The 27,855-nt window shown below is 44.0% G+C and overlaps 1 protein-coding gene across 4 annotated transcripts; it reads left to right on the top strand.

Moving 5' to 3' along the window:
• Nucleotides 1-1,936: 1,936 nt before the first annotated feature.
• On the top strand, nucleotides 1,937-26,080 carry Dhodh (dihydroorotate dehydrogenase (quinone)). Of its 4 annotated transcripts, none has more exons than XM_076837442.2 (11): nucleotides 1,937-2,028; nucleotides 4,970-5,182; nucleotides 7,944-8,143; nucleotides 10,467-10,549; nucleotides 12,954-13,141; nucleotides 13,719-13,832; nucleotides 14,521-14,674; nucleotides 14,840-14,999; nucleotides 15,876-15,926; nucleotides 22,841-22,911; nucleotides 23,929-26,080. In XM_076837442.2, exons 1-11 carry the CDS (start codon nucleotides 2,008-2,010, stop codon nucleotides 23,955-23,957), a joined length of 1,284 nt encoding a protein of 427 aa, XP_076693557.1. In that variant the 5' UTR covers nucleotides 1,937-2,007; the 3' UTR covers nucleotides 23,958-26,080. The 4 variants fall into 4 exon arrangements, with proteins under 4 accessions (XP_076693557.1, XP_076693555.1, XP_076693554.1 ...); XM_076837440.2 differs by lacking the exon at nucleotides 23,929-26,080 and adding an exon at nucleotides 22,989-23,481; XM_076837439.2 differs by lacking the exons at nucleotides 22,841-22,911; nucleotides 23,929-26,080 and adding an exon at nucleotides 21,557-22,833.
• The last annotated feature ends 1,775 nt before the right edge of the window (nucleotides 26,081-27,855 follow it).

Genomic DNA, 27,855 nt, shown 5'->3' with positions numbered 1-27,855 from the left:
GTCTTGCAGAACTGTGGTACAATATCACAACTGGGAATTGACACAATGCATTGACTTTAGTCAGATTTCACCAGGTTTACAAGCAGGTGCATATGTGTGTACTTCTAATTTTACCACATGTGTAGATACATGTAATCATAAAAAAGCTTAAAAATATGGATTGTGGGGTGGATACAAGAATATATGCTATAAAGTAAGTTTTGTAAGATGTCAATTGTAGAATCTTTGAATATGTGGATGTTCACTGTAAAAGTCTCTCAACTTTCTGTATGGTTGAAAGTTTTCATTAAAAACAAACAAACAAACAAAAAAAAAACTTGAAGGCTGGGGATGTAACTCAGTGGTAGAGCACTTGCCTAGTATTCATGAGGTGGCCCTGGGTTCCTTCCTCAGTCCCAGAAAAATAATGTTGAGACTGACTGAAGAAGGAAAGTTCCAGTCTTATATATGTTTAAAATATGTATTATAGATGAATAGATGTGGGATACATATATTTCAACTTTATTTTTAATCTTAGACTTGGGTAAAGTTTAGAGATATCTCAGTAAGTTGTGGGATTAAGGAAGATGATGACATTATTATTTAGAAAAATCAAGAATTTTCAAGACATATTAATAGTTAAAAATTAGAGATATAGAGGTGGGCTTGGTAGCACACACATATAATTCCAGTTACTTGGGAAACTTAGGAAGGAGGAGTACAAGCTCAAGACTAGACTTGACAACTTAGCAAGACATTGTCTCAAATCTGAAAGGGTATGGGATGTAGCTCAGTGGTAGTAGACTTGCCTAGCATGCCTGAATATCTGGTTTCAATTCCAAGTACTAGGAAAAAAATCTGAGACATACAATAGTACTAGGTACATTAAAACATGTTTTTGTGGATATAAACTTTAAATGTAGTACTGAAAGGTCTTAAAGAGCTACTCTTTTAATTTTAAAATTGTTGGGAAAAATAATCAGAATGGATGAAGCATGTTGTAATTTCCCTTCACGATAGTCTGTTCATATGGAAAGAACTTTTTTCTGGGCCTCACACAGTCCTCATTAACACAGGAAGGATAACTTGAGGAAGGTAATTCTTCCTGTGTTGGTGAGGACTGCTTGAGGCCCAGAAAAAGATAAGTTTAAAAAGATGACTTAAAAAATTATCCTTCTGGAGGTTGGGGTTATGGCTCAGTGGTAGAGTGCGGGGGGTGGGGGTGAGGGTGGTGGGAGGGACGGGGGCGGAGTTTACCTGAGGGTCTCAAAAAACAAGGGCAGGGTGACAGATCGCTCCTCGGTTCAATTTCCAGTTCAACAGCTTAAGAATAATTTACTTCTAAGCAGAGAAAAGTTTATACATATTAGTATATTCATATTTATATTAACACAATAGTAAAATTCTTATTATTTAAATAGACAAGTAAAAATTGGATTTGTGCGGTACAACGTATTTTGATGTGTGTAGACTCTGTAAAATATAATATTTTTAGGAAAGGGCCCGTGAAAATCACAACGCAACCTTCGGGCTGTGGTTTCCTTTCTTGGGTCCTGCGGCCGTGGAAGCCTGGGGGCAGCACGGGAACCTCCAGGCGCTAGGGAAGCCCCGTGGGTAAGACTTCGACTCTTCTGCAGACCTTGGAGGAGTCCACTCCCCACTTTAGAGACTTCTGGGAGCCTTTTCTTTCCGCCCGAGATGCGGCTCCTCACAGGAACAGAAACTCCAGACGGCAGACGGGCCTTGGGCAGCAGCCCCGTATCCCGCCTGCACCTCAACTACCCAAAGCAACTAGACGACACTTGGAGTCTGTGGCGGAAGAGGCGTGGCCTCTAGAAATGCGCACGCGCGCGAACGTCCAACCAGAACCTCGGGGCGGAACGCGGTCTTCCCCCGCCGCCGCGGGCCCCTACTCCCGCTACCCGCCCCACGATTGGTGAGTTGGCACCCCTGGACGGGGGTGGGCGGGGCCTCCGCCATTTCCGCCAATGAAGACGAGACAGAGGCCGGCCCAATGGTATTAGGAGCATGGCGTGGAGACAACTGAAAGTGAGTCTGGAAATGGGACTTGGGTCGGCAAGGGAGAGTCCAGGTGGGGACTTGGGCGGCAGGACCTTGGGGGGTACGCCAGGCGAGGTGTATAAAGAAGATGTCTCCGAGCGCGGGTTCTTCTGGAACGTTTGTGTGTCTCTGGGGGCACTTGCAAATCCAAGTACCCGAGTACTTGGTGTGTGTAGGACACGTGCCACGTCTGGGCAGATGCGGATTTGACTAAATGCACGTAGGCCACTTTTCAGTTGAGCCAGCACAGGGGCTTGACCGCCTAGCATTTTGTGCGGGGATCCAAGAGGAATGAAAGTGGAGTCAAACATGGTCCCCCAACCCTTTTAGAAAAAGTTTTGTGGGGATCTGTGTAACGAGTTCTTAGTTGTATCACTAAGGTCTAATGTGTGATAGGTGCTCAAGTATTTGCTGATGGACTTGAGAGGAGATTTACAGTCTTATGGATGAGAGGTGAAAACTCGGTCTACGTTAACTTCTTGGAGCGATCTTTAAAAGGCAAATCTGATAACATCACTTCTTTGTTTAGAGAATAAAATCCAAATCTTTATTCTGATCCAGGCCGATTTGTCCTATCTCGTTTAAAGTCATGTTTTTCCTCAGTTCCAAAGAGACTTTCTCTGCTCTCACATTCCTGGGAGTTTCTCTTCTTTGCTTCCAAGAGAGCCTTTATGCTTTTCCCTCCCCTTACTGTTTCCTGGTTAACTCATCCATTCTTTGAAGATCAGCTTTAAGTTACTTCCTTAAGAAGCCTCTACTTACCTTTGGGATTTTTTTTGGGTCCTTCCATTATACTATACAGTACCTTTTTCCTTCATAGCAATTGTCATAGCTACATATTTGCACGATCATTAAGTTTACCTGTCTCTTCATGAGATTGCACTTGCCTCAGAGCTGGAACCAGGTCTGTTTTGCCCACCTTTGAGCTCAGATTTGTTGAATGATTCAACTAATGAAGAATGGAGTGACTTGGCATCTGATAGTGAGAGAAAAGAATTGTGAACCACTTTTGAGCTAGGATAGTGGTCCTCCACTATCCTGAAGCATCCTCTGAAGCTCCTTTTATATTGTGACCCCCTTTATAATTTTCCATTTCAGGGTAATAATCTTCCTATTTATAAGCTTAAAACATCAACAACATACAATCTACATATGTAAATATCAGGACATGACTCAGTTAAGTGAGAGGTCTGGTGGGGTATTTAAACTTCTTTTTTGGTGGAGGTGTACTGGGAATTGAACTCAGGGGCACTCACCCCAACCACTGAGCCACATCCTTAGTTCCTGTTTTTGTATTTTATTTAGAGATAGGGTCTCATTGAGTTGCTTAGCACCTCGCTAAATTGCTGAGGCTGGCTTTGAATTCGAAATTCTCCTGTCTCAGTCTCCCAAGCTGCTGGGAATATAGGCATGCGCCACCACACCTGGCAGGGTGTTTAAACTTCCACTCGAAAAATCAAGTTCCACAGATGTGTTATTTTGTCAAACACCCCAAGCAAAGCACCATTTTTTGAAATGGTGACTGATTATTTTTGTAATGTTTTGTGCAAAATAATATAGTTGTCCTTCAATTGACAAGGTAATTTTATTCCTGGAAAAGTCAATGCCTATGAAAACCATGTAGGAACTAGTTTATGTACTTCTTGGTTCAGATAATATAGAGTGTTTTTTTTGGGGGGGGTTGGGTGATACTGGCAATTGAATCCAGGGACACTCGTGTTATGGGCCATGTTATATAGACAATGACCAAACAGACTCCATTTTACCCTGAGACTCCATATCATGTAAGAATTGCTTCTCCCATGGGAAAGCCCTGCCTCTGTACCCATTAATAGTTACCTAGCATAGCATACTTGGCAACACAAAATGGTAATTCTTATATAATGTAAAATTGTTCTTTCTTTGGTTCCTATTTTTCTTGGGCAGTGTACCCTGTCAGAGATTGATTGTCTAGACATTAGTAACCATTCTCTAACTTTTACTCAACTAGGGTCATTGTAACCCACTTCCTTTTTGCTTGCTTGCTGCTTTGCCAACCTGGAAAGTCCAGTAGGAAATACCAATGTACCCATTGCATTGTTTAGCTAACTGCTCGATTCAGCTTCTGTACCCCTGCTTGCTTGCAGCTACATTAACCTGGATGTGGTTTTTGCAGTTTTTGCCTTTAAATACTCTAAAATGTTGAATCTTGAGGCTGTTTTCTACAGAGACAACTTGGTCCTGTGGGAAGCAATCCTGGCCGGTCGGAATAAAGACTCTTCAGTTTGGACAAAACTGGGACTTGGTGTGTTTTCTGAGCAACCTGCCCCACAACACTAGGCCTCTGAGTCACATCTGCAGCCCTATTTTATATTTTATTTAGAGACAGAGTCTCATTGAGTTGCTTAGCGCCTCACTTTTGTTTATGCTGGCTTTGAACTCACAATCCTCCTACTTCAGCTTCCTGAGCTGTTGGGATTATAGGTGTGTTCACCGCACCTGGCATGAAGTTTTTTTTGATGGCCTGAATGTCAGTAGCATGTTCAAAAGTCAATATGGACCATGTGTGTCAGCCTCAAGCAAAGAAGAATGTGTGACTTTACTGATTTCTACATGCTAAGTCTATTAGCATTGCTCTGTCACTGTAACCAGTAAAAATGCCCCAATATGTCCCCTGGAGGATAGTATTACAACTCTTGACTCCTGGCCTACCATCCTAAGGAAAGTCTTCAGCCAGAGTCTGTAAGCACAGTGTATATATAACTATAGAGACTGGTCTGTAAGATGGACTGTAAATGAAGGAGATTAGTATCAACGGATGGTGAGGGATGTTGCTTCTTGTGACATATCATTTGGTCCTATCTGCCTAGGGGTAAAAGGATCAGGGAGGATGCTGCAACCTGGCCTTGTTAGGATTCCTCTAATGGACTTTTTTTTTTTTTCTTCCCAGAAGCGAGCTCTGGATGCTGTAGTAATCCTGGGGGGTGGAGGACTTCTCTGTGCCTCCTACCTGACAGCCACAGGGGATGAGCATTTCTATACTGAATACCTGATGCCGGCTCTGCAGAGGCTGCTGGACCCAGAGTTAGCCCACAGGCTGGCTGTTCGCTTCATCTCCCTGGGGCTCCTTCCTCGAGCCACATTTCAAGACTCTGACATGCTGGTAAGTACTCTTGGAATTTCCTGTGCCTTAGATACAAGGGGGAAGCTTGAAGTCTCAGAGCCCTAGGTTAGCAGAGTAAATCTGGAACTCAATCTAAGCAATCATTTTTATCATATATCATAATTACATAATAATAGTGGTCATTATATAACTCATATGGAGATTAATCATGTAAGGCAGTTCCCCTTTAATCCTCACAACTACTTCCTGAGGCAGGTCCTACTGTCATCTCCACGTGTAGGTCAGGAGTCTGAGGTAACAATGATTAAGTAACTTACCCAAAGCCACACAGTTAGAAAATGGCAGAACCAGGGTTCAAACCTAGAGTCTGGCTCTGGCATCCAACCCTGTCTACTATCCTGTCTTGCTGAGGTCTTGAGTAGCTGAAATTCAGTGGCAGAATCGGGAATCCTGCTAGTCATTAAATTCTAATGTGACACAGGTATGTCTGGTCAAGCCTGTGAGGTAGACATGGGAACACATTCTTCTGCCTCCTTCAGCCACATATAAGGCCCCTCGGGGCACTATTACTGTGATGTTCTGGGGTTACTGCAACAAAACAGAAGATGGCGTGTTCTCACAGAATCTGTATCCTCGTGTAAGCCTTGGAAGTTTCCTTTTGAGACATTTTTTCTACCAAATAGATGACAGCAGAATGATTTGAACATAAAAACCGAAGCTGGAAGCTTTTAGAGCTCTTTAAGAGAGAGTCACTGTTAGAGAATAAGGGGCCTTTGCTACATATCTCCTTGCTATCTTAGAGCCCTTTTCATTTTCCCAGTGTATAATTTTGAGCAGCCGTGTCATTTTAAGGCACTGTAGGATCAGGAAGAACCTTGCTTTCATTAAGCCTTCCTCACTCTAACCTGCTAGTGTGAAAGCCTGGAAGCAGAAATGTGGGAGTAAAAAGTGTGATGCAGGGGTTGTGGCTCAGTGGTAGAGTGCTCGCCTAGCATGTGCGAGGCCCTGGGTTCAATCCTCAGCACCACATAAAAATAAACAAATAAAATAAAGATGTTGTGTCCAACTACACATATTAAAAAATAAATATTAAAAAAAAGAGTGTGATGCAGAGATGGTAAAATTGGAAGGAGGTGAGCTTATACCTGGAGTGGTACAGAGCTGTGTCCAGTAAGCACAGCCTACAGAGCCAGCATGGCCCATGCACTGTCGATCTGCACACAACTGCGTGGTTTACACCTGCAGAAGCTCATGTAGAATTGAGTTTCCCAGCTGTTGAGATAGGGTCTCACTATGTTGTCCAGGTTGGTCTCAAACTCGTGGGTTTGAGAAGTAATCCTTCTGCCTCAGTGTCTTGAGTAGCTGGGACTCCAGATATGTCATTATGTCTATAGTTTATAATTCCTCAGCTGACAGCCGGGTTTCTTAATCTTCTTACTCAACCTTTCTAGTTTTAGTTCTTCACCATTTCTTTAAGTCCTTGGTTCTCTTTCTCTGCCCCCGAATCCCACACTCCTTTATTTATTTATTTATTTATTTATTTGTACTGAGGATTTAACCCAGGGACAATGGCAATTTACTACTGAGCTGCATCCCCAGCCCCCCCTTTTTTTTTTTTTTAAAGAGAGAGTGAGAGAGGGAGGGAGGGAGAGAGAGAGAGAGAGAGAGAATTTTAAATATTTATTTTTTAGTTATCGGCGGACACAACATCTTTGTTTGTATGTGGTGCTGAGGATCGAACCTGGACCGCACGCATGCCAGGGGAGCGCGCTACCTACCGCTTGAGCCACATCCCCAGCCCCCCAGCCCTTTTTTATTTTGAGACAGTGTCTCACTAAGTTGCTGACGCTGACTTTGAACTTGCGGTCCTCCTCAGCTTCCTGAGTTGCTGGGATTATAGATGTGCACCACTATACCCGCCTTCTTGGTTCTCAATCATGGTTGTATGTTAGACTCTCCAGAGGTGCTTTATGTCATACTTGGATTCTGCCGCCAGACAAGTGTAACCATAATCTCTGAGGCTGGCCTATAAGTTGCCCAGGGAGTTTATGGTGCAGCCGGGGTTGAGCACCACTGTCCCTGAGGAAGGCCCTGAGTCCAGCCACACTTCTTGCCTTACAGCCCCAAAGTGCCTCACGCTCATTCTCACCTTCATCGTTGTTGTTCTCCCTGCTCAGAGACCTTTCTTACCTCCGGCTTCCAGCATCAGGTGGCCTCACCTTGAGAGTTACTTGCTCTTCCTCTCAAGTTGCTGGAGCCAGCACTGAGTTCTGCCTGGCTGAGCCCCATCCTTCCTCCAGCTCTCTGGAGACTGGGGGATGTGGCTGGGGCTGCTTATTAGCCTCTCTTATTGGAGAGAGGGATGCACTGGGGCTGACTTATTATACTGATATCTGGATTTTGCTGCCCAGCGTTCCCTTTAGGGTTTAGAGTAGCACAACCTAGGGGATGACTCAGGAGTCACCCTTTCTTGCCCAAGAAGATACTAGTCTTAACCATAGGAAAAGACAGTGCCTGTGTCCTGTTCAACCTGTGGGAGAAATGCTGTTTTCTCCCCAGGATTGATAAGATAAATAAAGCCTCATAGTTTTCAAACTCCAGCAGCCTCAGAATCACCTGAAGAGTGCTGTTGCAGATAGATTTGCTCAGCTTCACTGCCCTTTGTCCCCTGCTGATTCTGTAGTTCTGGGGATGTTTAATAGGCTCTCCAGGGAATTCTGACATGGGTGTTCCAGGGAGCACGCTTTGAGAAACACCACTATAGCCTTTTGTACCTCTGTCTTTGTTTCTATCTTCCCAGGAAGTGAAAGTTCTGGGCCATAAATTCCGAAATCCAGTAGGAATTGCTGCAGGATTTGACAAGCATGGGGAAGCTGTGGATGGCTTGTATAAGCTGGGCTTTGGCTTTGTTGAGGTAGGAAGTGTGACTCCCAAGCCTCAGGAAGGAAACCCCAGGCCCAGAGTCTTCCGCCTGCCCGAGGACCAAGCTGTCATTAACAGGTGGGTTGCAGCCCCATGTTGATGGGTGCCTCTGTCCTGCTGGGCTCTCAGAGATGGAAAGGCTGCCTCAGTGTTTTATCTTATACATAGGACATTTTCCTGTCATTTCTGTCACTCTGTTCAGCAATCCTGTTGAGCATCTAGTGTGTGCCAGGCAGAGATCCTCATACCAGCCTTGGAAACTAGGTGTTATGTCAGTTTAACATGGCTTTACACTGAGGCTCAGAGAGCCTAATAACTTAGGTAGGGTCACAGAGAGAATAATCAGAAGAGGGCTGGGGATGTGGCTCAGTGGTACAACTTCCCTGGGTTCAGTCCCCAGAGTAGGAGAGCTTGGTATGCCTTAGGCTCGTTGAACTTCGCGTGGTTCGTGTTTTTTTCATATTATTAGTCCAGTGCTCTTGTTCAATGAAATAGTATGAGCCCCGTGTGTAATTTAAAAGATCTAGTGACCACATTAAAACAGAAAAGAGAAATGAATGATGTTAATAACATTATTGGTAATTATGATTTAATTATAAATAATATATTCTAAATATCATCATTTAAATATGTGGTCAATACAGAAATTATTAATTAGCTATTTACCTTCTTTTACTTGCACCAATACTTCCAAAGCTAGTGTTCCTTTTGTGTCCAGTACCTCTCACTGGACCAGCCACATTCTAGTGCTGAGGAGCCACGAGTGGCTAGCAGCTCTGTGTTAAGCAGCCCCACCTTCAGGAAATAGGAGTATTTAGTATTCAGTACACACAGCTGCTTTTAGAAATAGAAATCCTTCTAGATCATCCAAAACCTTCCTTTTTTTTTGGTGATTTTTTTTTTTTTTTTAAACTTCAACAAACCCAGAAAATAAAGAAGTTCCTGCCTTTTTTTAAAATATTTTTTTTAGTTGTAGTTGCTTTATTTATTTATTTTTAATGTGGTGTTGAGGATCAATCCTAGTGCCTCACACGTAGTAAGCATGCAGTCTCCTGCTAAGCCACAATCCCAGCCCCATGATCCTGCTTTTTGATAACAAAAGAGTTTTGGAGAACCCCTTGGGGAGATTTTATAGGCATCTTGGGGCTATTAATGGCCTTCTAGGAGACTGACCTATCCTAAGTTTATGTCACTGAGTTTCTTGCTTTATTGTGCTTTTTTCAGGGAAATCTGGCATCTGAGATCAAGTTATTGATTTTTCTGCTATAATGCAGGCTGCCATCAGTAGCTTTGGCCAGCCAAAATATGTTTCTGATTCAGCTGCCACAGATAACTGCAGGTCTCAGGATGACGTTACTTGGCAGAATCCTGTTGATGAGTGGGATGGGATAGGAATCCGGTGCTCTTGGCACTTGTGTTTTTAGCCTCCTTAATCTGCATGGCACAAACAAGGAGGAAGGGACAGAGGTCAACACCCCACAGTGGAACTGAGGATTCAGAAATGAAAAAGAGATATGAAGTCCCTGCCTTCTTGGGCTGTCTAAGGGTACAGGTGATATGGGAGGGAGACACGTCTCTTGCCTTGAAGATTATAACCTGGTGTGGAAACTTTAAGCATAGATGAGTATCCCGATCCAGGAGAAAGACAGGCATAAAGTGCCCTGTGAATGCCAAGAGTGAAGAATCCCTTGTGGTTGGGGGCTTTATGTAAGGAGAGAGGCAGCATTTGATCCAGGCCAGGAAGGAGGAAGGAGGCAGAAAGGATGGGGGTGTGGGGTGGTAGGAGCAGTGTTTGGAGGTGGAAACAGGAAGTGGAAGTGGGAGGTGGAGAGTCTGTGTTATCAGATAGTGGCGAGGGCTCAGCCCTGTAGGAGTGGAGGTAGGATCCAGGCAGGGCTGGGCTGCTTCCAGTGGTAGCTAACTGAGTAGCTTTTTCACACATTTTAATCTTTGCCTTTGTGTGAGTGTGTGTGCATGTGCACGTGTGTGCTTTGTCGTACTAGGGATTTAACCCAGGGCCCTCTACCTCTCAGCTGTATCCCAGCCCTATTTTTTTTCTTTTTCTTTTTTTGAGACAGGGTTTCACTCAGTTGCTTAGGGCCCTTCTAAATTGCTTGAGGCTGGCTTTGAATTTGCCATCCTCCCATCTCATCCTCCAGTTGCTTGGATTATAGGCATGTGCCACCATGCTTGTTTCCTTTGTCATTCAAAGTGTTCTGGCATGTTCTCTAGAAGTCCCAGGGGAGTTTAGACCTTGGAACTTTAAGAACTGATTCTGATTTTTTTTTCTCTTTTGATTTATAAAGTCAGTATTTAGTATATGGTAGAAGTGCTTATGGTGCTTTTTCCAAAATCTTGCCTTCTAACCTTGCCCCGTCCCCTATTGGCCTGTGTGCTACAGATACGGATTTAACAGCCACGGACTCTCAGTGGTGGAACACAGGTTGCGGGCCAGACAGCAGAAGCAGACCAAGCTCACAGAAGGTAAAGTAGAGGTGCATGGGAGGGCTTTCTTCACCCATTAGAGGAAGAAATGTTGGGAGCATTCCTCGGGAAATGAATACAGCTGAGCAATAGGAAAAACCACTGGGGAACTCAGGCTCCTCTCCATTTTCCTGGTTCTAGTACAACTTCCAAGATTTTAGCTCAGTCTCACAGTTTATTTCGCAAAGCCTCACTGGTTCTGCTTCACAAGTGACCTTTGCTGTATCATCTAGGGGAACCTGGAAGTGAGCCAGACAGAACTCTCCCCTGTGCCCACCAGCGTAGCCAAGATGTGAGCAGGACTGAGGGCCGACTTCGTCTTATCTGCTATCCTTTTGTCCGTGTATGAGTAATAATATATATTTTAGAAGAGTTAGTAGGTACAGAACAGCCTAAAGAAGGAAAAGTAGAGTTACTCCTACTCCTCCCATTTAGGGGCAGTTAATGTGAGTGTTGGGGAAATATTCTTCAAGACTAAGAAACAATATGCACTTCTGAAGGCTGCCTTCCAGATACTGCTGCTTATTGCCTGTGGCTCTGTGCTTTGCTGTCTCTAAGGGTGGGGGCACTTAGGGATCATAGTCCTGTGTTGTGTCATCCTGACCTTGACTTCCCTGGCACCCTCTGGGATTGTGTGGGCTGCAGGCCAGGAGGAAGAATCTTCCTCCTTAGGTCCTTCTGGAACTTCCTGGGTCTTAGTCTCATTAGATGTCCTGGTAACATATGAGGAAACATGCATTTATTTCAGGAAGTGAGGCAGAAGATATTAAACCATTTGGCAGTTTCACCTTGTGGGAGCAGGAAGTGATTGTGTTTAGAGACCCCTAGCTTTGGCAGAACCAGATCCTGCTACACAACAGGTCTTCCCATTTGGGAACTTCGAAGGTTGTAATCTGACTTTCATGTTTTGTAACACTCTTCTGCCTTTTGTCTGCCTTTTCTTCATTTATACCTACAGTGCTCTGGTGCCAGCTTTATCTCCTGCTCTCCCTTGCCCACCCTGTCACCCTAGCTGTTCTTGCATTCCCTGGAGCGAAGCACAATCTAGAGCCATGCTCTGTGCATCTGTGTGTGCCAGCAGCTAGGAGCCTTGAAGATGGTTTCTTGTTAGCACCATGCCAAGGAATAAAAAGTGATGGGCCCTTTGGGGAAAGGGTAGTTCTGCAATTCTCAACTCCAGAATCTTGTCATTCTGGTCAGATGACTACTAATGAAAGCCCTGGTCACTCCATAAAAGCCACACTCTCAAGACAGTCTACCTGTGTGGGAAAGCATTGAAGCTTACAATTGAAGCAGGCTTGGAGACCTGCTTACATAACTGTAGTTTTAAGTGGGTTCTAATCCTCACCCTCACCCCACTCAGAAAGTTTGTTACACACATCTTATATACTTCAAGCTGATGATATAAATGTGATTGGGGTCTGAGAAGGTGACTAGCATGACTGGGTGTTGTCCTTTGGTTCTCCCTGGATGGACATGTTGTGAACTAACTTGGTGTTCTAGATCTTTTCCCAGGAATCAGATGGAAGAAGCAGCCTGTACCATTGCTGTACCCTTGACTTTGCAGATGAGATAGTGTCTTAGGAGAAGCCAAGTGTAGACAACTCTTTCTTTCACACATAGCATGATTTTGTAAATGTATTTTTCTGGAGACCCAAAATGCAAGTCAATTGATAGTGCTGTTGATTTTTAATTATGGTAGCTGTGTCAGTGATATGCAAATTGAGGTACTTTTAAAAGTGAAAGGAGAATAGGCATGAAAATTAAGCCCAGGCCACAGGGATAATCAGGGCTGTCCTATAATGTATGGTTGCCATAATCATAAGGGGAAGTTCCTTTCCTCAGAGAACTAAGATTATAAATTTATAACTATGCTTCTACATTTTAGGCATGATAATTGAAAATACTTTCTAGTATTTTATACTTTTTCTTTAATTTTGTTTTTGCTCCACCACTGCACAGCCAATCACTTGACCCAAGACCTATAAGCATCTCTTGGTTAAAGTTGCCTCTCTGAAGTTTTTTTTTTCTTTTTTTTTTTTTGGTGCTGGGGATTAAACCCAGGGCCTCATGCATGTTAAGCATATGCTCTACCACTGAATTACACCTTCAGACCTATTTTTTTAGCATTAGTATTTGCACTCCTAATTTCTGTATTTTCCATTTAAATTTTAAAAATAAAAAGGGCAGAATGCAGTGAAACATCCTTGTAGTTGCCCAGCCTTTCCTGTTCAAAGATGTGTGCTCTTTTGAGGTCAGCAGGCAGCAGCAACCTGTAGCAGTTAGGGCTTTTGTCCCCTGGTGTAGGAAAGTTCAGGTTTGGAAGCTGTTCACAGGCTGTGGAGTCAAGGATGGTCTCAGAATGTTGCGCGGGAGACGGAACCTTGACTGGTGATATTTACAGATGGGCTGCCACTGGGAATAAACCTGGGGAAGAATAAAATGTCGGTGGATGCTGCTGCAGACTATGCAGAGGGGGTTCAGGTCCTGGGCCCTTTGGCCGACTACCTGGTAGTGAACGTGTCCAGTCCCAACACAGCTGGACTGCGGAGCCTTCAGGGAAAGGCCGAGCTGCGCTGCCTGCTGACCAAGGTGGGCCATTGCATCTCTTCTTCAAGTCCCATTCCACTAGCTTGTCCTCCTTATGCCTCTCCTTTGTCCTGGGCAAAGCTTTAGCATCTTCAATGAGAAGCTGTCCTTCGCACCTGGACAGTTAAGAGCCCTTGCTGGACCTGAAAGCACTCTCTGATTCCTTATCACAATACCGATTGTGTGTAATAATGAATGTTCAGTTGTCTGTGCTGCTGTTAAACCGTATGGTTCCTAAGAGCAGGAACATGTCTCTCTGGTTCATCATTTTATCCCTAGCACCTAGCACGGTGCATGAATTGACTTTTATCACACATGCTTGTGAAGTATTCCATGTCATTTTTTTTGGAACAAAAGTCAAAACCCTTAAGATATTAGCTGATGCAGTGGGGATCTCTTGGTTCAAAATAATTGAACCAGATCTATCTTGGTGGGGTCGCTTCAGGAAACAGTAGGTTTTCTGAAGAGGAGAAATTGCTCCTGCTTTAGTTTGAAGCTTGTGTGAAAACATTGACTTGCACTGCAGGTTGTGGTTGTAACTCCGGGCTGTGGTTCCTGTCTCTGGCCTGTGCTTCCCTAGGTGCTGCAGGAGAGAGATGCCTTGAAGGGAGTGCAGAAGCCGGCAGTACTGGTGAAGATTGCCCCTGATCTCACAGCTCAGGACAAGGAGGATATTGCCAGTGTGGCGAGAGAGGTTTGAGTTGGGCCAAGCCTGGGGGTGCCTCTCATTGTTGTTAGAAGCCTTTTGGTCCACTGGGATATCCCAGAATGGCATGATTTGTGACTTATTCTCTATGATGTTGGAGGCTTGTTGGGTATTTGTCATCATGTAACTCATCTTATGGTAAAGAGGGTATGTTCAAATAATTGTTTGAATGTGTCTTTTTCTCATGCCTCTTCCTTCCTCTTTTCTTATCTTCATCCAGCAAGGGCCTTACAGCTTGTGCTTGCATCTCTGACCAGTGTCAGTTGGGACAGGAGTATTGTTTGCCTTGTCCTCTCCGCTGGGTCTAAACACCAGGCCTCTGTGGTGTAGGGGAGCAGTGGAAACAGACTGAACCATCCTGGGTTCAGATCCTGGTCCCACCACCCACTACCCAGAGCCTCAGACAATGCACTGTAAGCAGGCTGTTCTGAGGATTAACCCTGTTCTAGTGGAATGTTGTGGGTGGGTTGTCAGATGCGATGATGGCTGCTGTGTCACACTGAGGCTCATTCTGATACTTATTCACCACAGGAAGTGGAGTGAGGCCCATGTAGCTCTTGCTTCCAGGGCTGTGAGTGTAGGCCCTGGCTGATGGCTGCCTCAGACCTCTGGAGAAGCTTCTCTGAGTTCCTCAGTGCCGTGATTCAAAAGACTCTTTCTTTGTCTTTCACTGCAGTTGGGCATCGATGGGTTGATTGTCACGAACACCACAGTGAGTCGCCCTGCTAGCCTCCAGGGTGCTCTGCGCTCTGAGACAGGAGGGCTGAGTGGGAAGCCCCTCCGTGATTTATCAACTCAGACCATCCGGGAGATGTATGCGCTCACCCAAGGCAAGGCTTCTGCTATCTGTCTGCTGCTGTGTGTGTGTCCCACGCCTCTGGTTGTGACTGTTCCCTCATCTGTTGTGTTCTGGGTGGGGACTTTGGGGCTGAAGCCAGACTGAGGTCCTGGTTCTCACATCCTTCTTCACAGTGTTGCCATGTTCTTCTCTGCAGGCAGAATTCCCATAATTGGGGTCGGTGGTGTCAGCAGTGGGCAGGATGCGCTGGAGAAGATCCAGGCTGGTGCCTCCCTCGTGCAGCTGTACACAGCCCTCATCTACCAGGGGCCACCTGTGGTGGGCAGAGTTAAGCGGGAGCTGGAGGCCCTCTTGAAGTGAGTGTGGCCATGTGTGGCTGGAAATGAGAAGTCACTTAGAGTTAATTCAGAATGACCCAAATCAAAGGGTGTTATTGCCAGGCACAGTGATGTACACCTGTGATCCCATCAGCTCAGGAAGCTGGGGCAGAAGGATCACAAATTCAAAGCCAGCTTCAGCAACTTAGTGGGGCCCTAAGCAACTCGTTGAGACCCTGTCTCTAAATAAAATATAAAAAAATGGTTGGGGGTGCTGGGGCTGTAGCTCAGTGGCAGAGCACTTGCCTGCCGCCTGTGAGGACTAGGTTCGATCCTTAGCACCACATAAAAATGAACAAATAAAATAAAGCCATACTGTCCATCTACAACTAAAAAAATAAAAAAGAAAAAAAAAATGGGGATATGGCTCAGTGGTGAAGTGTCCCTAGGTCACTCCCTGGTACAAAAAAAAAAAAAAAATCAAAGGGGTATTATTCATCCATTCATTGTTCACAGAAAAAGGATTTGAGGGATATACTGAACATAGGGGAAAATGACTTAATTACTTCTTTGACAAAGACTGTGCGGGGGGAGTTTAGGAGTAAGTCTAAGGCAGGGTTGGCCAATTATTCAAGCCTGAGGAATCCTGGTAGAATTAAGCTGTTTTTAAAGTTACATTGGCTCAATGTCAGGGAGCTGTTCGTACGTGAAGTTGATTCCCTTCCTGCTCTGAAGGCCTGGATGGAGATATCTCCAGGTTCCTGGTTGTGAAGGTAGTGAAAAGGGCATGAGATGTGTCTGGGATGGGATGGTTGTTCAGGAGAAAGAAGTGTGCTTGGGTGAACGTGGGCTTCTTCTGAGAGTAGGGCCTGTCCTTCACCTTTGCTGAAATTGCTTTGTTTCCTCACTTTCTAGAGAACAGGGTTTTAGCGGAGTCACAGATGCCATTGGAGCAGATCATCGGAGGTGAGGATGTTTGACAGAAGTCCATGAATGGATCCTGTGAAGAAGGACTCTAAAGCCATGTCTCCCAAACCATAGCTTAGCAGGACTGTAACAGCCAATCATAAGGGGGTCACCAGAGTCAATGGAGACTTTTTTCAATTGGTTGCTCAAACATAAACTTATAGTTGTGCTTCTTTCTGGATCCAAATCCCAGGATCCTTCAATTTGTAAGGATATTGAATATTTTGCGGGGAAATCATGGAAAAGATAAAGCCATTTAAATCATAGCTTTGAACATATCCTCTTTCTGTAGAGCCAGGGCTTTGTCCAGTGTTGCAGGTCTTTCCAGGCCATACTCCCTGGATCTGCTGTGGGCTTCCCAGGAGCATGACTCATTTTGTCACTGTTTTTATTTATCTTAAAAATTTTAACTTTATTTTGAAACTATTTCAAACAGACAAAAGTTGTAAGAATGGGGCTGCCTGTTGTGGCTCAGTGGTAGAGTGCTTGCCTAGCATGTGTGAGGCACTGGGTTCAATCCTCAGCACTACATAAAATAAATAAATGAATGAATGAATAAATAAATAAACTTGTTATGCTCAACTGCAACTAAAAATATTAAAAAAAAAAAAAAAAAGTTGCAAGAGTGGTACAGTGATGCTGGTTGTGGTGGTGTATGCCTGTAATCCCAGGGGCTCGGGAGGCTGAGGCAAGAGGATCACAAATTCAAAGCCAGCCTCAGCGACTTAGGTCTTAAGCAACTCAGTGAGATTCTGTCTCTAAATAAAATACAAAAAAGGGCTGGGGAAGCCAGGTGTGGTGGCACACCTGTAATCTGAGCAATTGAGGAGGCTGAGACAGGAGGAGTTTGAAGCCAGCCTCAGCAAAAACAAGGTGCTAAGCAACTCAGGGAGACCTTGTCTCTAAATGAAATACAAAATAGGGCTGGGGATGTGACTTAATGGTTGAGTGCCCCTGAGTTCAATCCCTGGTACCTTAAAAAAAAAAGTGCTGGGGATATGCCCCATGGTCCAGTGCCCTGAGTTCAATCCCCAGTACCTAAAAAAAAAAAAAAAAAAAAAAGGTGGGAGAGTGCTGGGATGCTCAGTGGTCAAATGCCCCTGAGTTTAATCCCTGGTATGCAAAAGAAAGAAAGAAAGACACTGCCTCCAAATAAGGTCAGGTTTTGAGGTACTGGGGGGTTAACTTCAACATATTAATTTTGAGGGGATCCAGTGCAATCCATAAGAGGAAATGTGCTTGCTCTTCCCCATTTCACTTATTTATTTATTTATTTATTAGTACTGAGGATTAAACTCGGGCACTCGTCCACTGAGCCACATCCCAACTCTACTTTGTATTTTATTTAGGGACAGGGTCTCACTGAGTTGCCTAGTGCCTCAACATTGCTGAGGCTGGCTTTGAACTCGATCCTCCTGCCTCATCCTCCCAAGCCGCTGAGATTACAGGCATGTGCCATTGCGCCTGGTTCTTCCCCATTTTAATAGTATCTGTGACTTGGGTGTGTGACAGCATTAGGTAAGACTAAAGGGGTCCAGTTGTAACTAAAACAATGTCAGTTTTAGCAGTCTTACAACATAAAGTCTTATTTCTACTTGTACAGTGGTAATTTGATATATTGCATAATAAAAGAAAAAAACTTTAAAAATCTAGAATGTAGAAGTATTGCAGTTTGATCCCTAAGTCGTTAGTTAAGCAAACCTCATAAAACAGCTTCATGTCAGCCAATGCCATAAACTCATCAAAACATCAGAACTGACAGATATTTTAGTTGTAACTAAAATAATGTCCATGTTTTCAGTGCCAAAGAGTGAATGGTTGGGGCTGGGGTTGTGGTTTAGCGGTAGAGCGCTTGCCTATCGTGTGAAGCACTGGGTTCTCAGTACCACATACGAATAAATTCAAAAATAAGGTCCACTGACAACTAAATATTAAAAAAAAAAAAAAAAAAAAGAGTGAATGGTGGAATGAAGTTGGGAACCACTATTGACTCTGTCTTTCCTTCACAGCTCACAGAGACTCTCCTGGTCCTGTTACCTGAGCAAGGCTTGTAGTTTAAGCTCTTTTGTTTGTTTTTTCAGTGCCAAGGCCCCATGCATGCTAGACAGGTGCTTTACCACTGTGGTACATCCCCACTTCTACAGCTTTTATTTTAAATTTGAGTTCTTGGCAGCTTTATGGAGAGACATGGAACTTCAATGGAGATAACAGGTCATGTTGCCTAACCCTGGCCTTAGACAGTGCCTCCCCCTGCCACTCACTCTGCCAAGAAGCCAATAGCCAATCTCCCACTGACCTGTTCAAACATCTTTTCATGGTTTTTATTTTTGAAAATATAAACAAATTTAAATAACACAGAACTATAGGAGCCCCCAAACAAAAGTCCTATTCTCCACAAAACAATTACACTTTCCAGAGCTAACCATAGCTAACTTTTTTGCTATTGTCTAGATTTTTCTAGACATTTTTCTTTGTATCTGAACATACACATGTATCCATAGTTTTCTGCTTTTTTGTCTCTCTGCACACACACAGAAAAGTTCATGCAACTTTTTATATACTGAATCATATGAGAGTAATAAATTGCTGATCTGATGTTCCATTACCTTAAACATTTTAGTGTGGACTTCCTGCAAATGAGTGCATTCTGGGTAACCACAGTATGACCATTAGAGCTGTGTTACAGCAAAGATATGCTGAGTCCATCTAATCTCGAGGCATTTTAAGACATGGCTTTCAGGCATAGCTGTGAGGGGGTTTCCAGATGAGGCTGGCATTTATACTGGTGGGCTCAGTGTAGTAGGTCACCCTCACCTTTGTGGGTGGGCCTCATTCAGTCCTGAGGGCCTGAATGTAGAGCCTGAGGAAGGAGGAATTTGGCATCTATTTGCACCTCGCCTGTCCTAACTTGACGGGGAGCATCTCAACTTATTGTTGCCTGCCCCATGACTGGGATTTATATCATCCCTCCACTGGTTCTCTGGCCTTCGAGTCTTGACCGAACTATACCACCTGCTTTCCCAGCTCTCCAACGTGCAGACAGCAGATGAGACTTCTCAGTCTCTAATTAAAGAAATTCCCTGATACATAAGATGCCCCTCACTGTGTGATGGGGCCACATCCCAACAAACCCATTGTAGTTGAAAATACAAGTAAAAAATGCATTTAATATACCTAACTTACCTGAAATATGCTTAGAATGTTTATATTAGCCTATAGGTGGGCAAAGTCATTTGTCATAGTCTATTATTAAGTTTTAAATATGTACACATACATTTTATACACACAACATGATACAAAGCCTAAAACAATATCCAAAAATCACTGACAACATACACCACTTTGGAGTATTGGTTGTTTTTTTTTATGATTATGTGGCTGACTGGGAGCTGGGCATGACACAAAGAGTCTCATATTGCAAATTGCTGAACCGGGCAAAGGTCAAAATTAAGAATTTCAGGTATGATTTCTATGGAATGTGTAGTGCTTTTACACCATCATATTCAAAAGTATCCAGGACACAAAGTCAAGTACAGAGACACTTTCCCAGACACAAGGAGACTAAGAGGACAATTGAATGCAACCTGTGATTCTGAATTTTACCTTTACAATAAAGAATATTATTAGGACAATTGGTTAGACAGGAAGCTGGCCTCTATTTTCTATTGCTGTGTAACAAATCGCTATAAATAGTGATTTGAAACAATACCCAGTGATTAGCTCAGCTCAGTAGGGCAGAAGTTGGAAACTCAAGTCAGTTGGGCTCTATCATCTATCTCTTATTGATTCTGTATCTTTGGAGAACCATACTATAGTCCTACGACCACAAAGAACAATTTTGCCTACATCCTGAATGACCGTGAACACTGATTCTTTCCACAGACTCTGGGTAGTAAACTGATCCAGCTGGCCCAATGATGTCCATGATGTCAGCCTGTGAGTCTCAGCATGGAGTTCAGTTGAGCAGCCTCAGCTGCCCTTCTGAGTTTTGAGTTAATCAGTGGTATTGTTTCAAACCATTGAGTTTGTAGTGATTTGTTAAAACAAGTGTAGACAGCTGTCCCCATAATGTTCTTTATTGTAAAGGTACCCAGTTCAAAATAAGGTGGTCCTGTCTCCAGTCTCCTTGTGTCTGGAGGAGTTTCTGTCTTGGACACTTTGGAAGATGATAGGCCAATTACTTTGTAAGTGCCTCTCATTTGGGTTTGTCTGGTGTTTTCTTATTGGATTCTGGTTCTGCAGTTTCATTAGGAACCTTATAGAAAAAAATGCCATCTGATCAGGTGTATTGCATCTTATCAACCTCCGGTGGGGCCTAGGACAGTGAGTACAGTGGTGCATGGAATTCCTAATATTCTTTGTATCATATGCTCTTGTATTTTTGTGGAGTGTCTGATGGGCATCCACATTATAAATGGAGTAAGTTTAATTGTATTCTGTAATTTGCTCTTTTCACATATCATTATAATGAGCAATTGATATCTGTGCCTTAGGTCTACCTTGGTCTTTCTAGCAGAGCCAGCCTTAGTTTGCCATAGTGTAAATATCAATGTGTGCTTAGGTGTAAACACGTTGGCTGGTTCCATTCTCCACATTACAGAGTACTGCACTGACTGGTTATAATTTTGTGCTCTTCCTCCAGCACTGCTGGAGAGTGTAACCCCAGAAGTGGTGTTGCTCAGGTTCTGAGTACTTAGCTGCTCCCGTTACTGTTGCTGGGATTACAGGTGTGCATCACTGCGCTCGGTTATTAGTTTTCACTTTTGACAGGAGGAATGTCAAAGAATTTGTGGAGATTAATTTTTTTTTTTTTTAATTTTGAGACAGAGCCTTGCTAATTTGCTTAGGAGCCTCACAAAGTTGCTGAGACTGACCTTAAACTTGCAATCCTCCCACCACAGGCGTGTGCCACTGTGTCGGCCACTACAGCAGGGTATTTTGAAAAAGTTCATTTGGCCTAATGTATGTGGATAGGTGCTTGGGAGTCTGTGAGGACAAAGCAGTAGTATTGGGATGAGCAAGGTCATCTTCCTAATAATCTTGTACATTTACAGAAAATCCCACATAATATCTTTTTAAAAAATATTTTTGGGGCTGGGGATGTGGCTCAAACGGTAGCACGCTCACCTGGCATGTGTGCGGCCCGGGTTCGATCCTCAGCCACCACATACAAACAAGATGTTGTGTCTGCCGAAAAACTAAAAAATAAATATTAAATAAAATTTTTGTAGGTGAAAGCAATATTTTTTAATTTATTTTTTCTTTTTCTTTTTTTTCTTTTTATTTTTGTGGCGCTGAGGATTGAACCCAGAGCCTCACACGTGCAACATGAGTGAGCGCTCTACTGCTGAGCCCCAGTCCTAGCCCTCCACATAATATCTTATTTGATCTCCTGACAGCTCTCTGTGACATATGATTATGATTCCCATTTTTAGAGATGAAGAAAATGGGGTTAAGTGCCTGCTCTTAGGTGATACAGGTAGGCATGGTGGAGGGAGGGCTATTTCTTCTCATCTCGATGCCAGCATCTGTCCTACTCTGCTTGGGGGGTCCTGTTCCTCTGTAGGCCTCCATGTGTAAGTTGTCTTGGCTCTCTTTCTACCCCCTGCTGTTGTGCTGCCTCCAACAAGTGATGGAATGGATCGTTGCTGCATCCCAGGTGATGAAGGAGGAGAGGCCGAGGACCAGGGTCTTCTCTCCTACAACCACAGGCTCTGCGATGCAACCCAGATAGGGATGTGAGGATTCCACCCATCACTCGTGGGACCTGTACTGGCTGGCTCTGGAGTGCTCCAGGAATGTCATGCCTTTTTATCAGAAGGCAGTCAGCCTCATCTGAGAAAGACTGGGATAGCCAAACCAAAAAGAGAATGACTCTCCCTCTGATCTGTGAACTGATCAATATAATCAATAAGTCATAGAGTAGATAACATAGATAAGCAACAGACATAGTTTATAGATAAGTTCATCAGGAGTAAGCCTAAGTAATAGTAATAGAATCATGAAACTAAGACATAGGATTTAAGCCACAGGAAAAAGATGAAACAGTGAAAGGTGATAAGTCAGTATGCCAGTACAGTTATAGATAAATATAGTCTGATCGGTTAGTATAGATATAGACAAGGTTAAGTCAGTATAGTTGTGAACAATTTATTAGCTTGATCATGTAGACATAAGGCTTATAGATACCAGTAATAAAATGATGAGTAAAAGAGATAACTGCAAGTATCAAATAAGTTCCTGGTCCTGGGATAGCAGGAATGGAGTCACTGTGGCTATTCGAACAAAAAGTGTGGCTGTCGGGACTCCGTCTTAGCTGTTCTGACTCCGTCTTAGTTTTCCTGTTACTGCTCCTGTGAAGAGGGAACTGCATGGCCCATTTCTGAGAAACAGAAACGAAAGCTGTCTTATAAAAAAATTGTTTTTCTGTTTTGTACCCCACAGAATGTACCCAGCTGGAGATATGGTGGTGGTGGTGAACTGGGTTTGAGTACATTTATGGGTCTACATAACTTTGAAATAGATTATCACCCTTGCTCAGCTGAAACTCAGGATAGGTTGTCTAACACTTTTTTGGACCAAGATGCAGTTAAGCTAACTGCTTTTTTAGCTTCTGTAACTTGCTTGCTTACTAACTGGAAAATTCCAGTTCTCCTTTGGTCCCACTGATTATGTGTTTTTTTTTTTTTCCCAGATTTTTTTTTAGTTGTAGTTGGACACAATATCTTTATTTAATTAATTTATTTTTTACGTGGTGCTGAAGATCGAACCCAGCGCCTTGCACGTGCTAGGCACACGCTCTACCACTGAGCCCCAGCCCCAGCCCTGATTACTGTTTTAACTTCTGTGATTGGCTTGCTTAGATGATGCTAAACAAGCCACTGAGTTGTGGTTTTCGTCCTTATATTCCCAAGACACAGGCCGGGAAGCTGCTGTTCTCCCACAGAACATCAGTCTCTATGGATGGGTGACAGACCCTGGCCAGGTAAATAAAGCTCTCTTTTGTTTGAATTTGTTTTCTGAGGTGGCTCCCCATGACATTTTGATTTTTTTTTTTTTTAGTTGTTGATGAACCTTTATTTATTTATATGTGGTGCTGAGAATCAAACCCAGTGCCTCCCACATGCTAGGCAAGCACTCTCCCATTGATCTACAACCCCAGTCTCCTCCTTTGATTATAAAAAATCTTAGACATACAGAAAATTAGAAAGGATAGTATATCCATTGTCCTACCTAGACTCCTAATTCTTACTATCTTTTCCATGTTTGTTCTGTCAATCTTTTAAACTATTTATATACTGTATTTTGACTCACTCCTAAGTAGTTCATAGCCTGTATTAAATACAAGTACATGTTCCTATACAACTGTAAATACATAATCAACCTAAAATTAGCTGTGATTCTTTAACATCCTCTAATATCTTTAAATTTCTCCTGTTTCACCAAATTATCTTCCATAGTCAATCAAGATTCATCCATGTCTCTAGTTTCTTTTAATCTAGAACAATAACTTCTAAGAGATCAGACAGTTGTCTTGAAGATGTAGATTCCCAGAATAAGTACTACATTTCCCTATCATTGTTATATCTGGGTGTGGTCATGTGACTCAGTTCTATTCAATGAGATGTATATGAAAATACTGTGTGAAATTTTGGGAAAGTCGTCAACTGCCTGAAACCTGGGTATGATGGCTGGAACTCTGGCAGTCACTTTATACTTCAGGATTAGGGTCACCTACCACTTAGAAAGGATAAGTGGCAAAAGCAGAGCTTCATGAATGGCCAATATCAGTTCTGTCTGCCTACCCCGCTAGCTCTAACTTGTGAACATAAAACCCTGTGTGCTGAAGTCATTGTGAAACTTGGATTTTATACTCAACCAAATTTAATCCCAGTTGGTGAAGAGGTAGGTTGAGGCCTACAACAATCTTGTATTGGCCTGGAAAAGATGTCATTTGTTTCTGCTTGGCTAAGACAGGTTTCGGGACTTCTTTTTCCTCTAGGTGCAGATCTCTGGTGTCAGACCCCATGAGAATGTTCTGAAGCTGTCACCCTATCCAGCCTCTAGTCTTGGCAGTTGGGGACATTTTCTGTAAGAACCTTGTGGTTATACATGTGGGAAATGAAGCTGGTGTGGCATGCCACATGTAAAAGGACACCGAGGGACAGGGCTGAGAGGTGTCTGTACAAGAGCAGAGTGGGAACAAGCTGGAATTGGCACACAGTGAGGTTGTGAAGTACCTGGGAAGCAGCACAAGGGCATAATTATGAAGGGCAGGGCTTCGGGTGAGGAAATTCAATAAACATTGGCATCTTGAATTGCCAGCCAAGAGCAAGTTTCCTGGGTGTGAACAGCTCCATTTGGAAAGTGTCCCACTGGACACAGGAGTCACAGTGCTTGAGGGCAGTCTGGCTGACCACCTGCTGCTTGGGTAATCACTTGACTTAGTGGTTTGAGAACAGAGCTGTGTCCAGGGGTGGGAACATTTCTTTTCTGCCCCAGCACATGGAAGACATCTCCTGAGTAGTGTGACCTTGGTGCTGGCATTTCATCCTTGGTTTCTTGAGAAGACTTTGGTTATTCTCTTGGATGTTGAAATTTCAGTTCTTAATCTAGTTACAGCCTCCTACCTCAACAGAGCAAGGAGTGTGGATTCTAGGCTTGGGAACCCGAAATAAATCATTCTGGTTGGATTCGGATTTCAACTATATTTGAGTTTCTGATATGACCATTAAAAATAAACACACACACACACACATGCACATACACACACGTTGTTGACCTATTTTCATCAGTTCTTTTATTCCTACAAACAGTCATTTATTGAGATCCTGCTTCTTGCCTGGGGCTGAGCTATGTGTTGAGGATGAAGAAAACTGAGTTTTCTAGCATCTCTCGGTCTCTCAGAAGAGACAAATGCAAACACAACTTTTCAAAATCCAGTGGATCACACCCAACAACAGAGGAAGGAGCCTGGTGCTTTGGAGTAAAGAGGGAATTCACTTTAGGGTTTAACAAGTTTATATAAGTCCCGTATTTCTTGCACTGACTGCTCAAAATCAGAGCTCTATTTCAATACCATTCCTTCTAGAGAGATCTGTCAGGAGACCAGGATGGATGATTCAACTTCTTCCAACTCTGTTGTCCGAATGCTCTGTGAAGCAATTTTCTGGTCTGTTTCCGTTTCCGTGGGTGTTCCTCAGCTGTTTCTTGGTCAGCTCCTCACAGCCTCCCTGCTGCAGTGCCTCCGGGGCCTGGGCAGAGACTCATGCTTGGGGAAGAGCCTCACTCCTTCTGAAGCATCAGGCTTCTCTAGCTGTGGGTGCCAGTGAATTAGGGTCTTCCTCCCTCTCTTTGCTTGGCGTCACTACCTTAGCAATGGTTTTAATCTGATGCACAAAGTTCTTAATGGTGTAAGCAAAAATAATGAAAATACAAATAACCAGGACGGAAGCAGCCCTCAAGTGGATCAGTAAGCTCTCCTTTATCCTGCAGCAGAGTGAGTCAGGCACAGGAGGGCTCATTTTCTGGTTACAGAAATGGCACCAGGGTTACAGAAGGAGTCTGAGTTTTATAGTTTACAGTGAGGGTGAATTAATCATTAGAGACTGCAGACGTGCTGTTCAAACAGTCAGGGACCTAGTTGTGCAGGTTAAACTCAGGAAGGCAGTTGTAAGAAGTTTGAAACTCATTGTCACTGGGAAAAGCTCAGAACTCGGTGTTCACTGCTTATCTTCCTTCCTCTGGGACCCTTTGTTATCTAGAGCTTCACTATTTGTTTTTCTCTTCCAGGAAATGGGAAAGGGCAAAAGTCCATGTTAGGCCAAAGTCCATGTTAGGGCAGGCTGAACATTGTCTGCAGGGCAGGCTGAACGAATGTTAGCTGCAGGAAAACCCACGCACTCAACCCCCTCTGTCTGGTTCTTTATCACCTGTTTGCCTCAAGTGCTCACCACCACCCCCCACAAGGATGAACACTCAATCCCTGCTCATGGCTGAACACTCAATTCCCCCACTCAAGGCTGAATACTTAACCCCCCTATGCCAACAAGGCAGCTTGCAAACCCAGAGACCCTATTAGATTTAGGGAGCACAGCAGAAGGACTATAAAACCCTTCTCCTGCTGGGCTTTCTCTCTCTCTCTCTCTCTCCTTTCTCCTCTTTCTCACTGTTGTAATAAAGATCACTTGGTCGCTCTGAGTGTCGTGGTCACTTTCCTTTCATCTCCCACTTTTGGGTCCCTCTTCCTTTGGAAGTGCCCCTCACTGGGCGGCCTGAACCCATTTTCTCGACCGCCAGAACTACAAGTACCATCAGCCTTCGATTGGTGAGTTTCCCCTCCTGGAGTCCTAAACCCAATGGTGGTGTTGGGAGGATTTGAACGCAGGTGGTTCAGCAGACCTCTTTGCCCACCTCGGGGAGAAAAACACCTCACCACAGCCTTCAAGGCCAGGTGGTCCTCAGGGACTCTCTCCTCCCACAGATTCAACGCTCGGGTCCAAATTTATTTCCCTTCCCCTTCCCTGCCATAACTTTATAGGTCATCCTCAAAGGATGTGTAACCTCTGGGAGCACATAACAGAGAACTGAAGATCACACCCCACCCAGACCTTCACGTCCCCGTGGCCCTCATATAGTCCTCTCACCTTTAAGACTCGGCCACTAGAGATACACTTACCCTCCCCTCCCACTCTCCTCTCTCTGGCCCCATCCAGGACAGGAGCTTCGACTGTCAGGATTCGGTGACGACCAATCTCTGCAGCTCGAACCTGCCACTAGGCACTACCTGATTTTTGGTTCTAGTGGGGACACCCCTTTTGCAAATAAATCAGTTCCTTCCCTCTCCCCTTATACTACGTTTGCAGGTCCTCCCTGCCCCCACCACCCCCTGCCAATCCCCCCCCCTTATACTATGTTTGCAATGTTTGCGACATGGGTAATGCGTTCTCTCTGTGGTCGACTCTCCCTTACAGTGCCTTTTAGACAACCTCAAAACCCTCTCCTTGACACCAGCTAGTAAACCCCCAAAACTGATCTATATTAAATATAGCACCCAGGCTTGGCCCACTTATCCCCTAGAAAACCAAAGCAAATAGCCCCCATTTGGGTCTTTAGATTCCTCTATTCTAAGGGATCTTTACAATTACTGTGAGCATTTGAAAAAATGTTATGTCCAAGCTTTCTCCTTCTCTGATCCAGTCCTGCTCTCTGCACCTCTTGCAAACCTCTACAAATTCTTCTAGCTTACAAACCAACCCCCCTAACCACCGATCCTCAACTTTCTCCTCCGGACTCATCCACTGCTTTTGATCCTGGTGATGAACCCCCACCCTATTGCCCAGCTCAAATAAGTATTCATTCTCAACCTTCTGCCCCAGCCCTTCCACCGTCACTCCAGCCTCAACAACCTGCTTTCTCCCCTCCAATTTCTAGATCAAAAACCCAAACCACCACCCTTCTTCAGATCGTTGCCCTCTTGCGTGAGATAGCAGGTACTGAAGGTATTATCTGAGTGCATGTCCCCTTCTCTATGGCTGACCTTTCCCAAATTGAAAAACGACTAGGCTCATGTACTATCAACCCGGTCCTATATACCAAAGAATTCTAATACTTCACACAGGCCTACAGCCTCACCTTCCATGATGTCTATATGATCCTCTCCAATACTTTACTTCCTGAGGAGCAGAGAACAGGCTCGCAGACGAGATCCATCAGACCAATCTGGCACATCCCACTGGGCCCCAAGTAGTCCCAGACCAAGATCCCCTCTGGGACTACAACACCAGTAATGGCACCACAAACCAAGATCATTTCACCACTTGTATTCTAGCAGGCCTAAAAAGGGCAGTCCAGAAAGCAGTCAATTTTGAGAAACTTCAGGAAATTATCCAAAATAAACATGAGAACCCATCAGCCTTTCTGGACTCCC

The sequence above is a fragment of the Callospermophilus lateralis genome, chromosome 18 (assembly GCF_048772815.1).
Source record: "Callospermophilus lateralis isolate mCalLat2 chromosome 18, mCalLat2.hap1, whole genome shotgun sequence".
Classification (NCBI taxonomy): domain Eukaryota; kingdom Metazoa; phylum Chordata; class Mammalia; order Rodentia; family Sciuridae; genus Callospermophilus; species Callospermophilus lateralis.
This window is presented reverse-complemented; position numbering and strand designations above follow the sequence as displayed.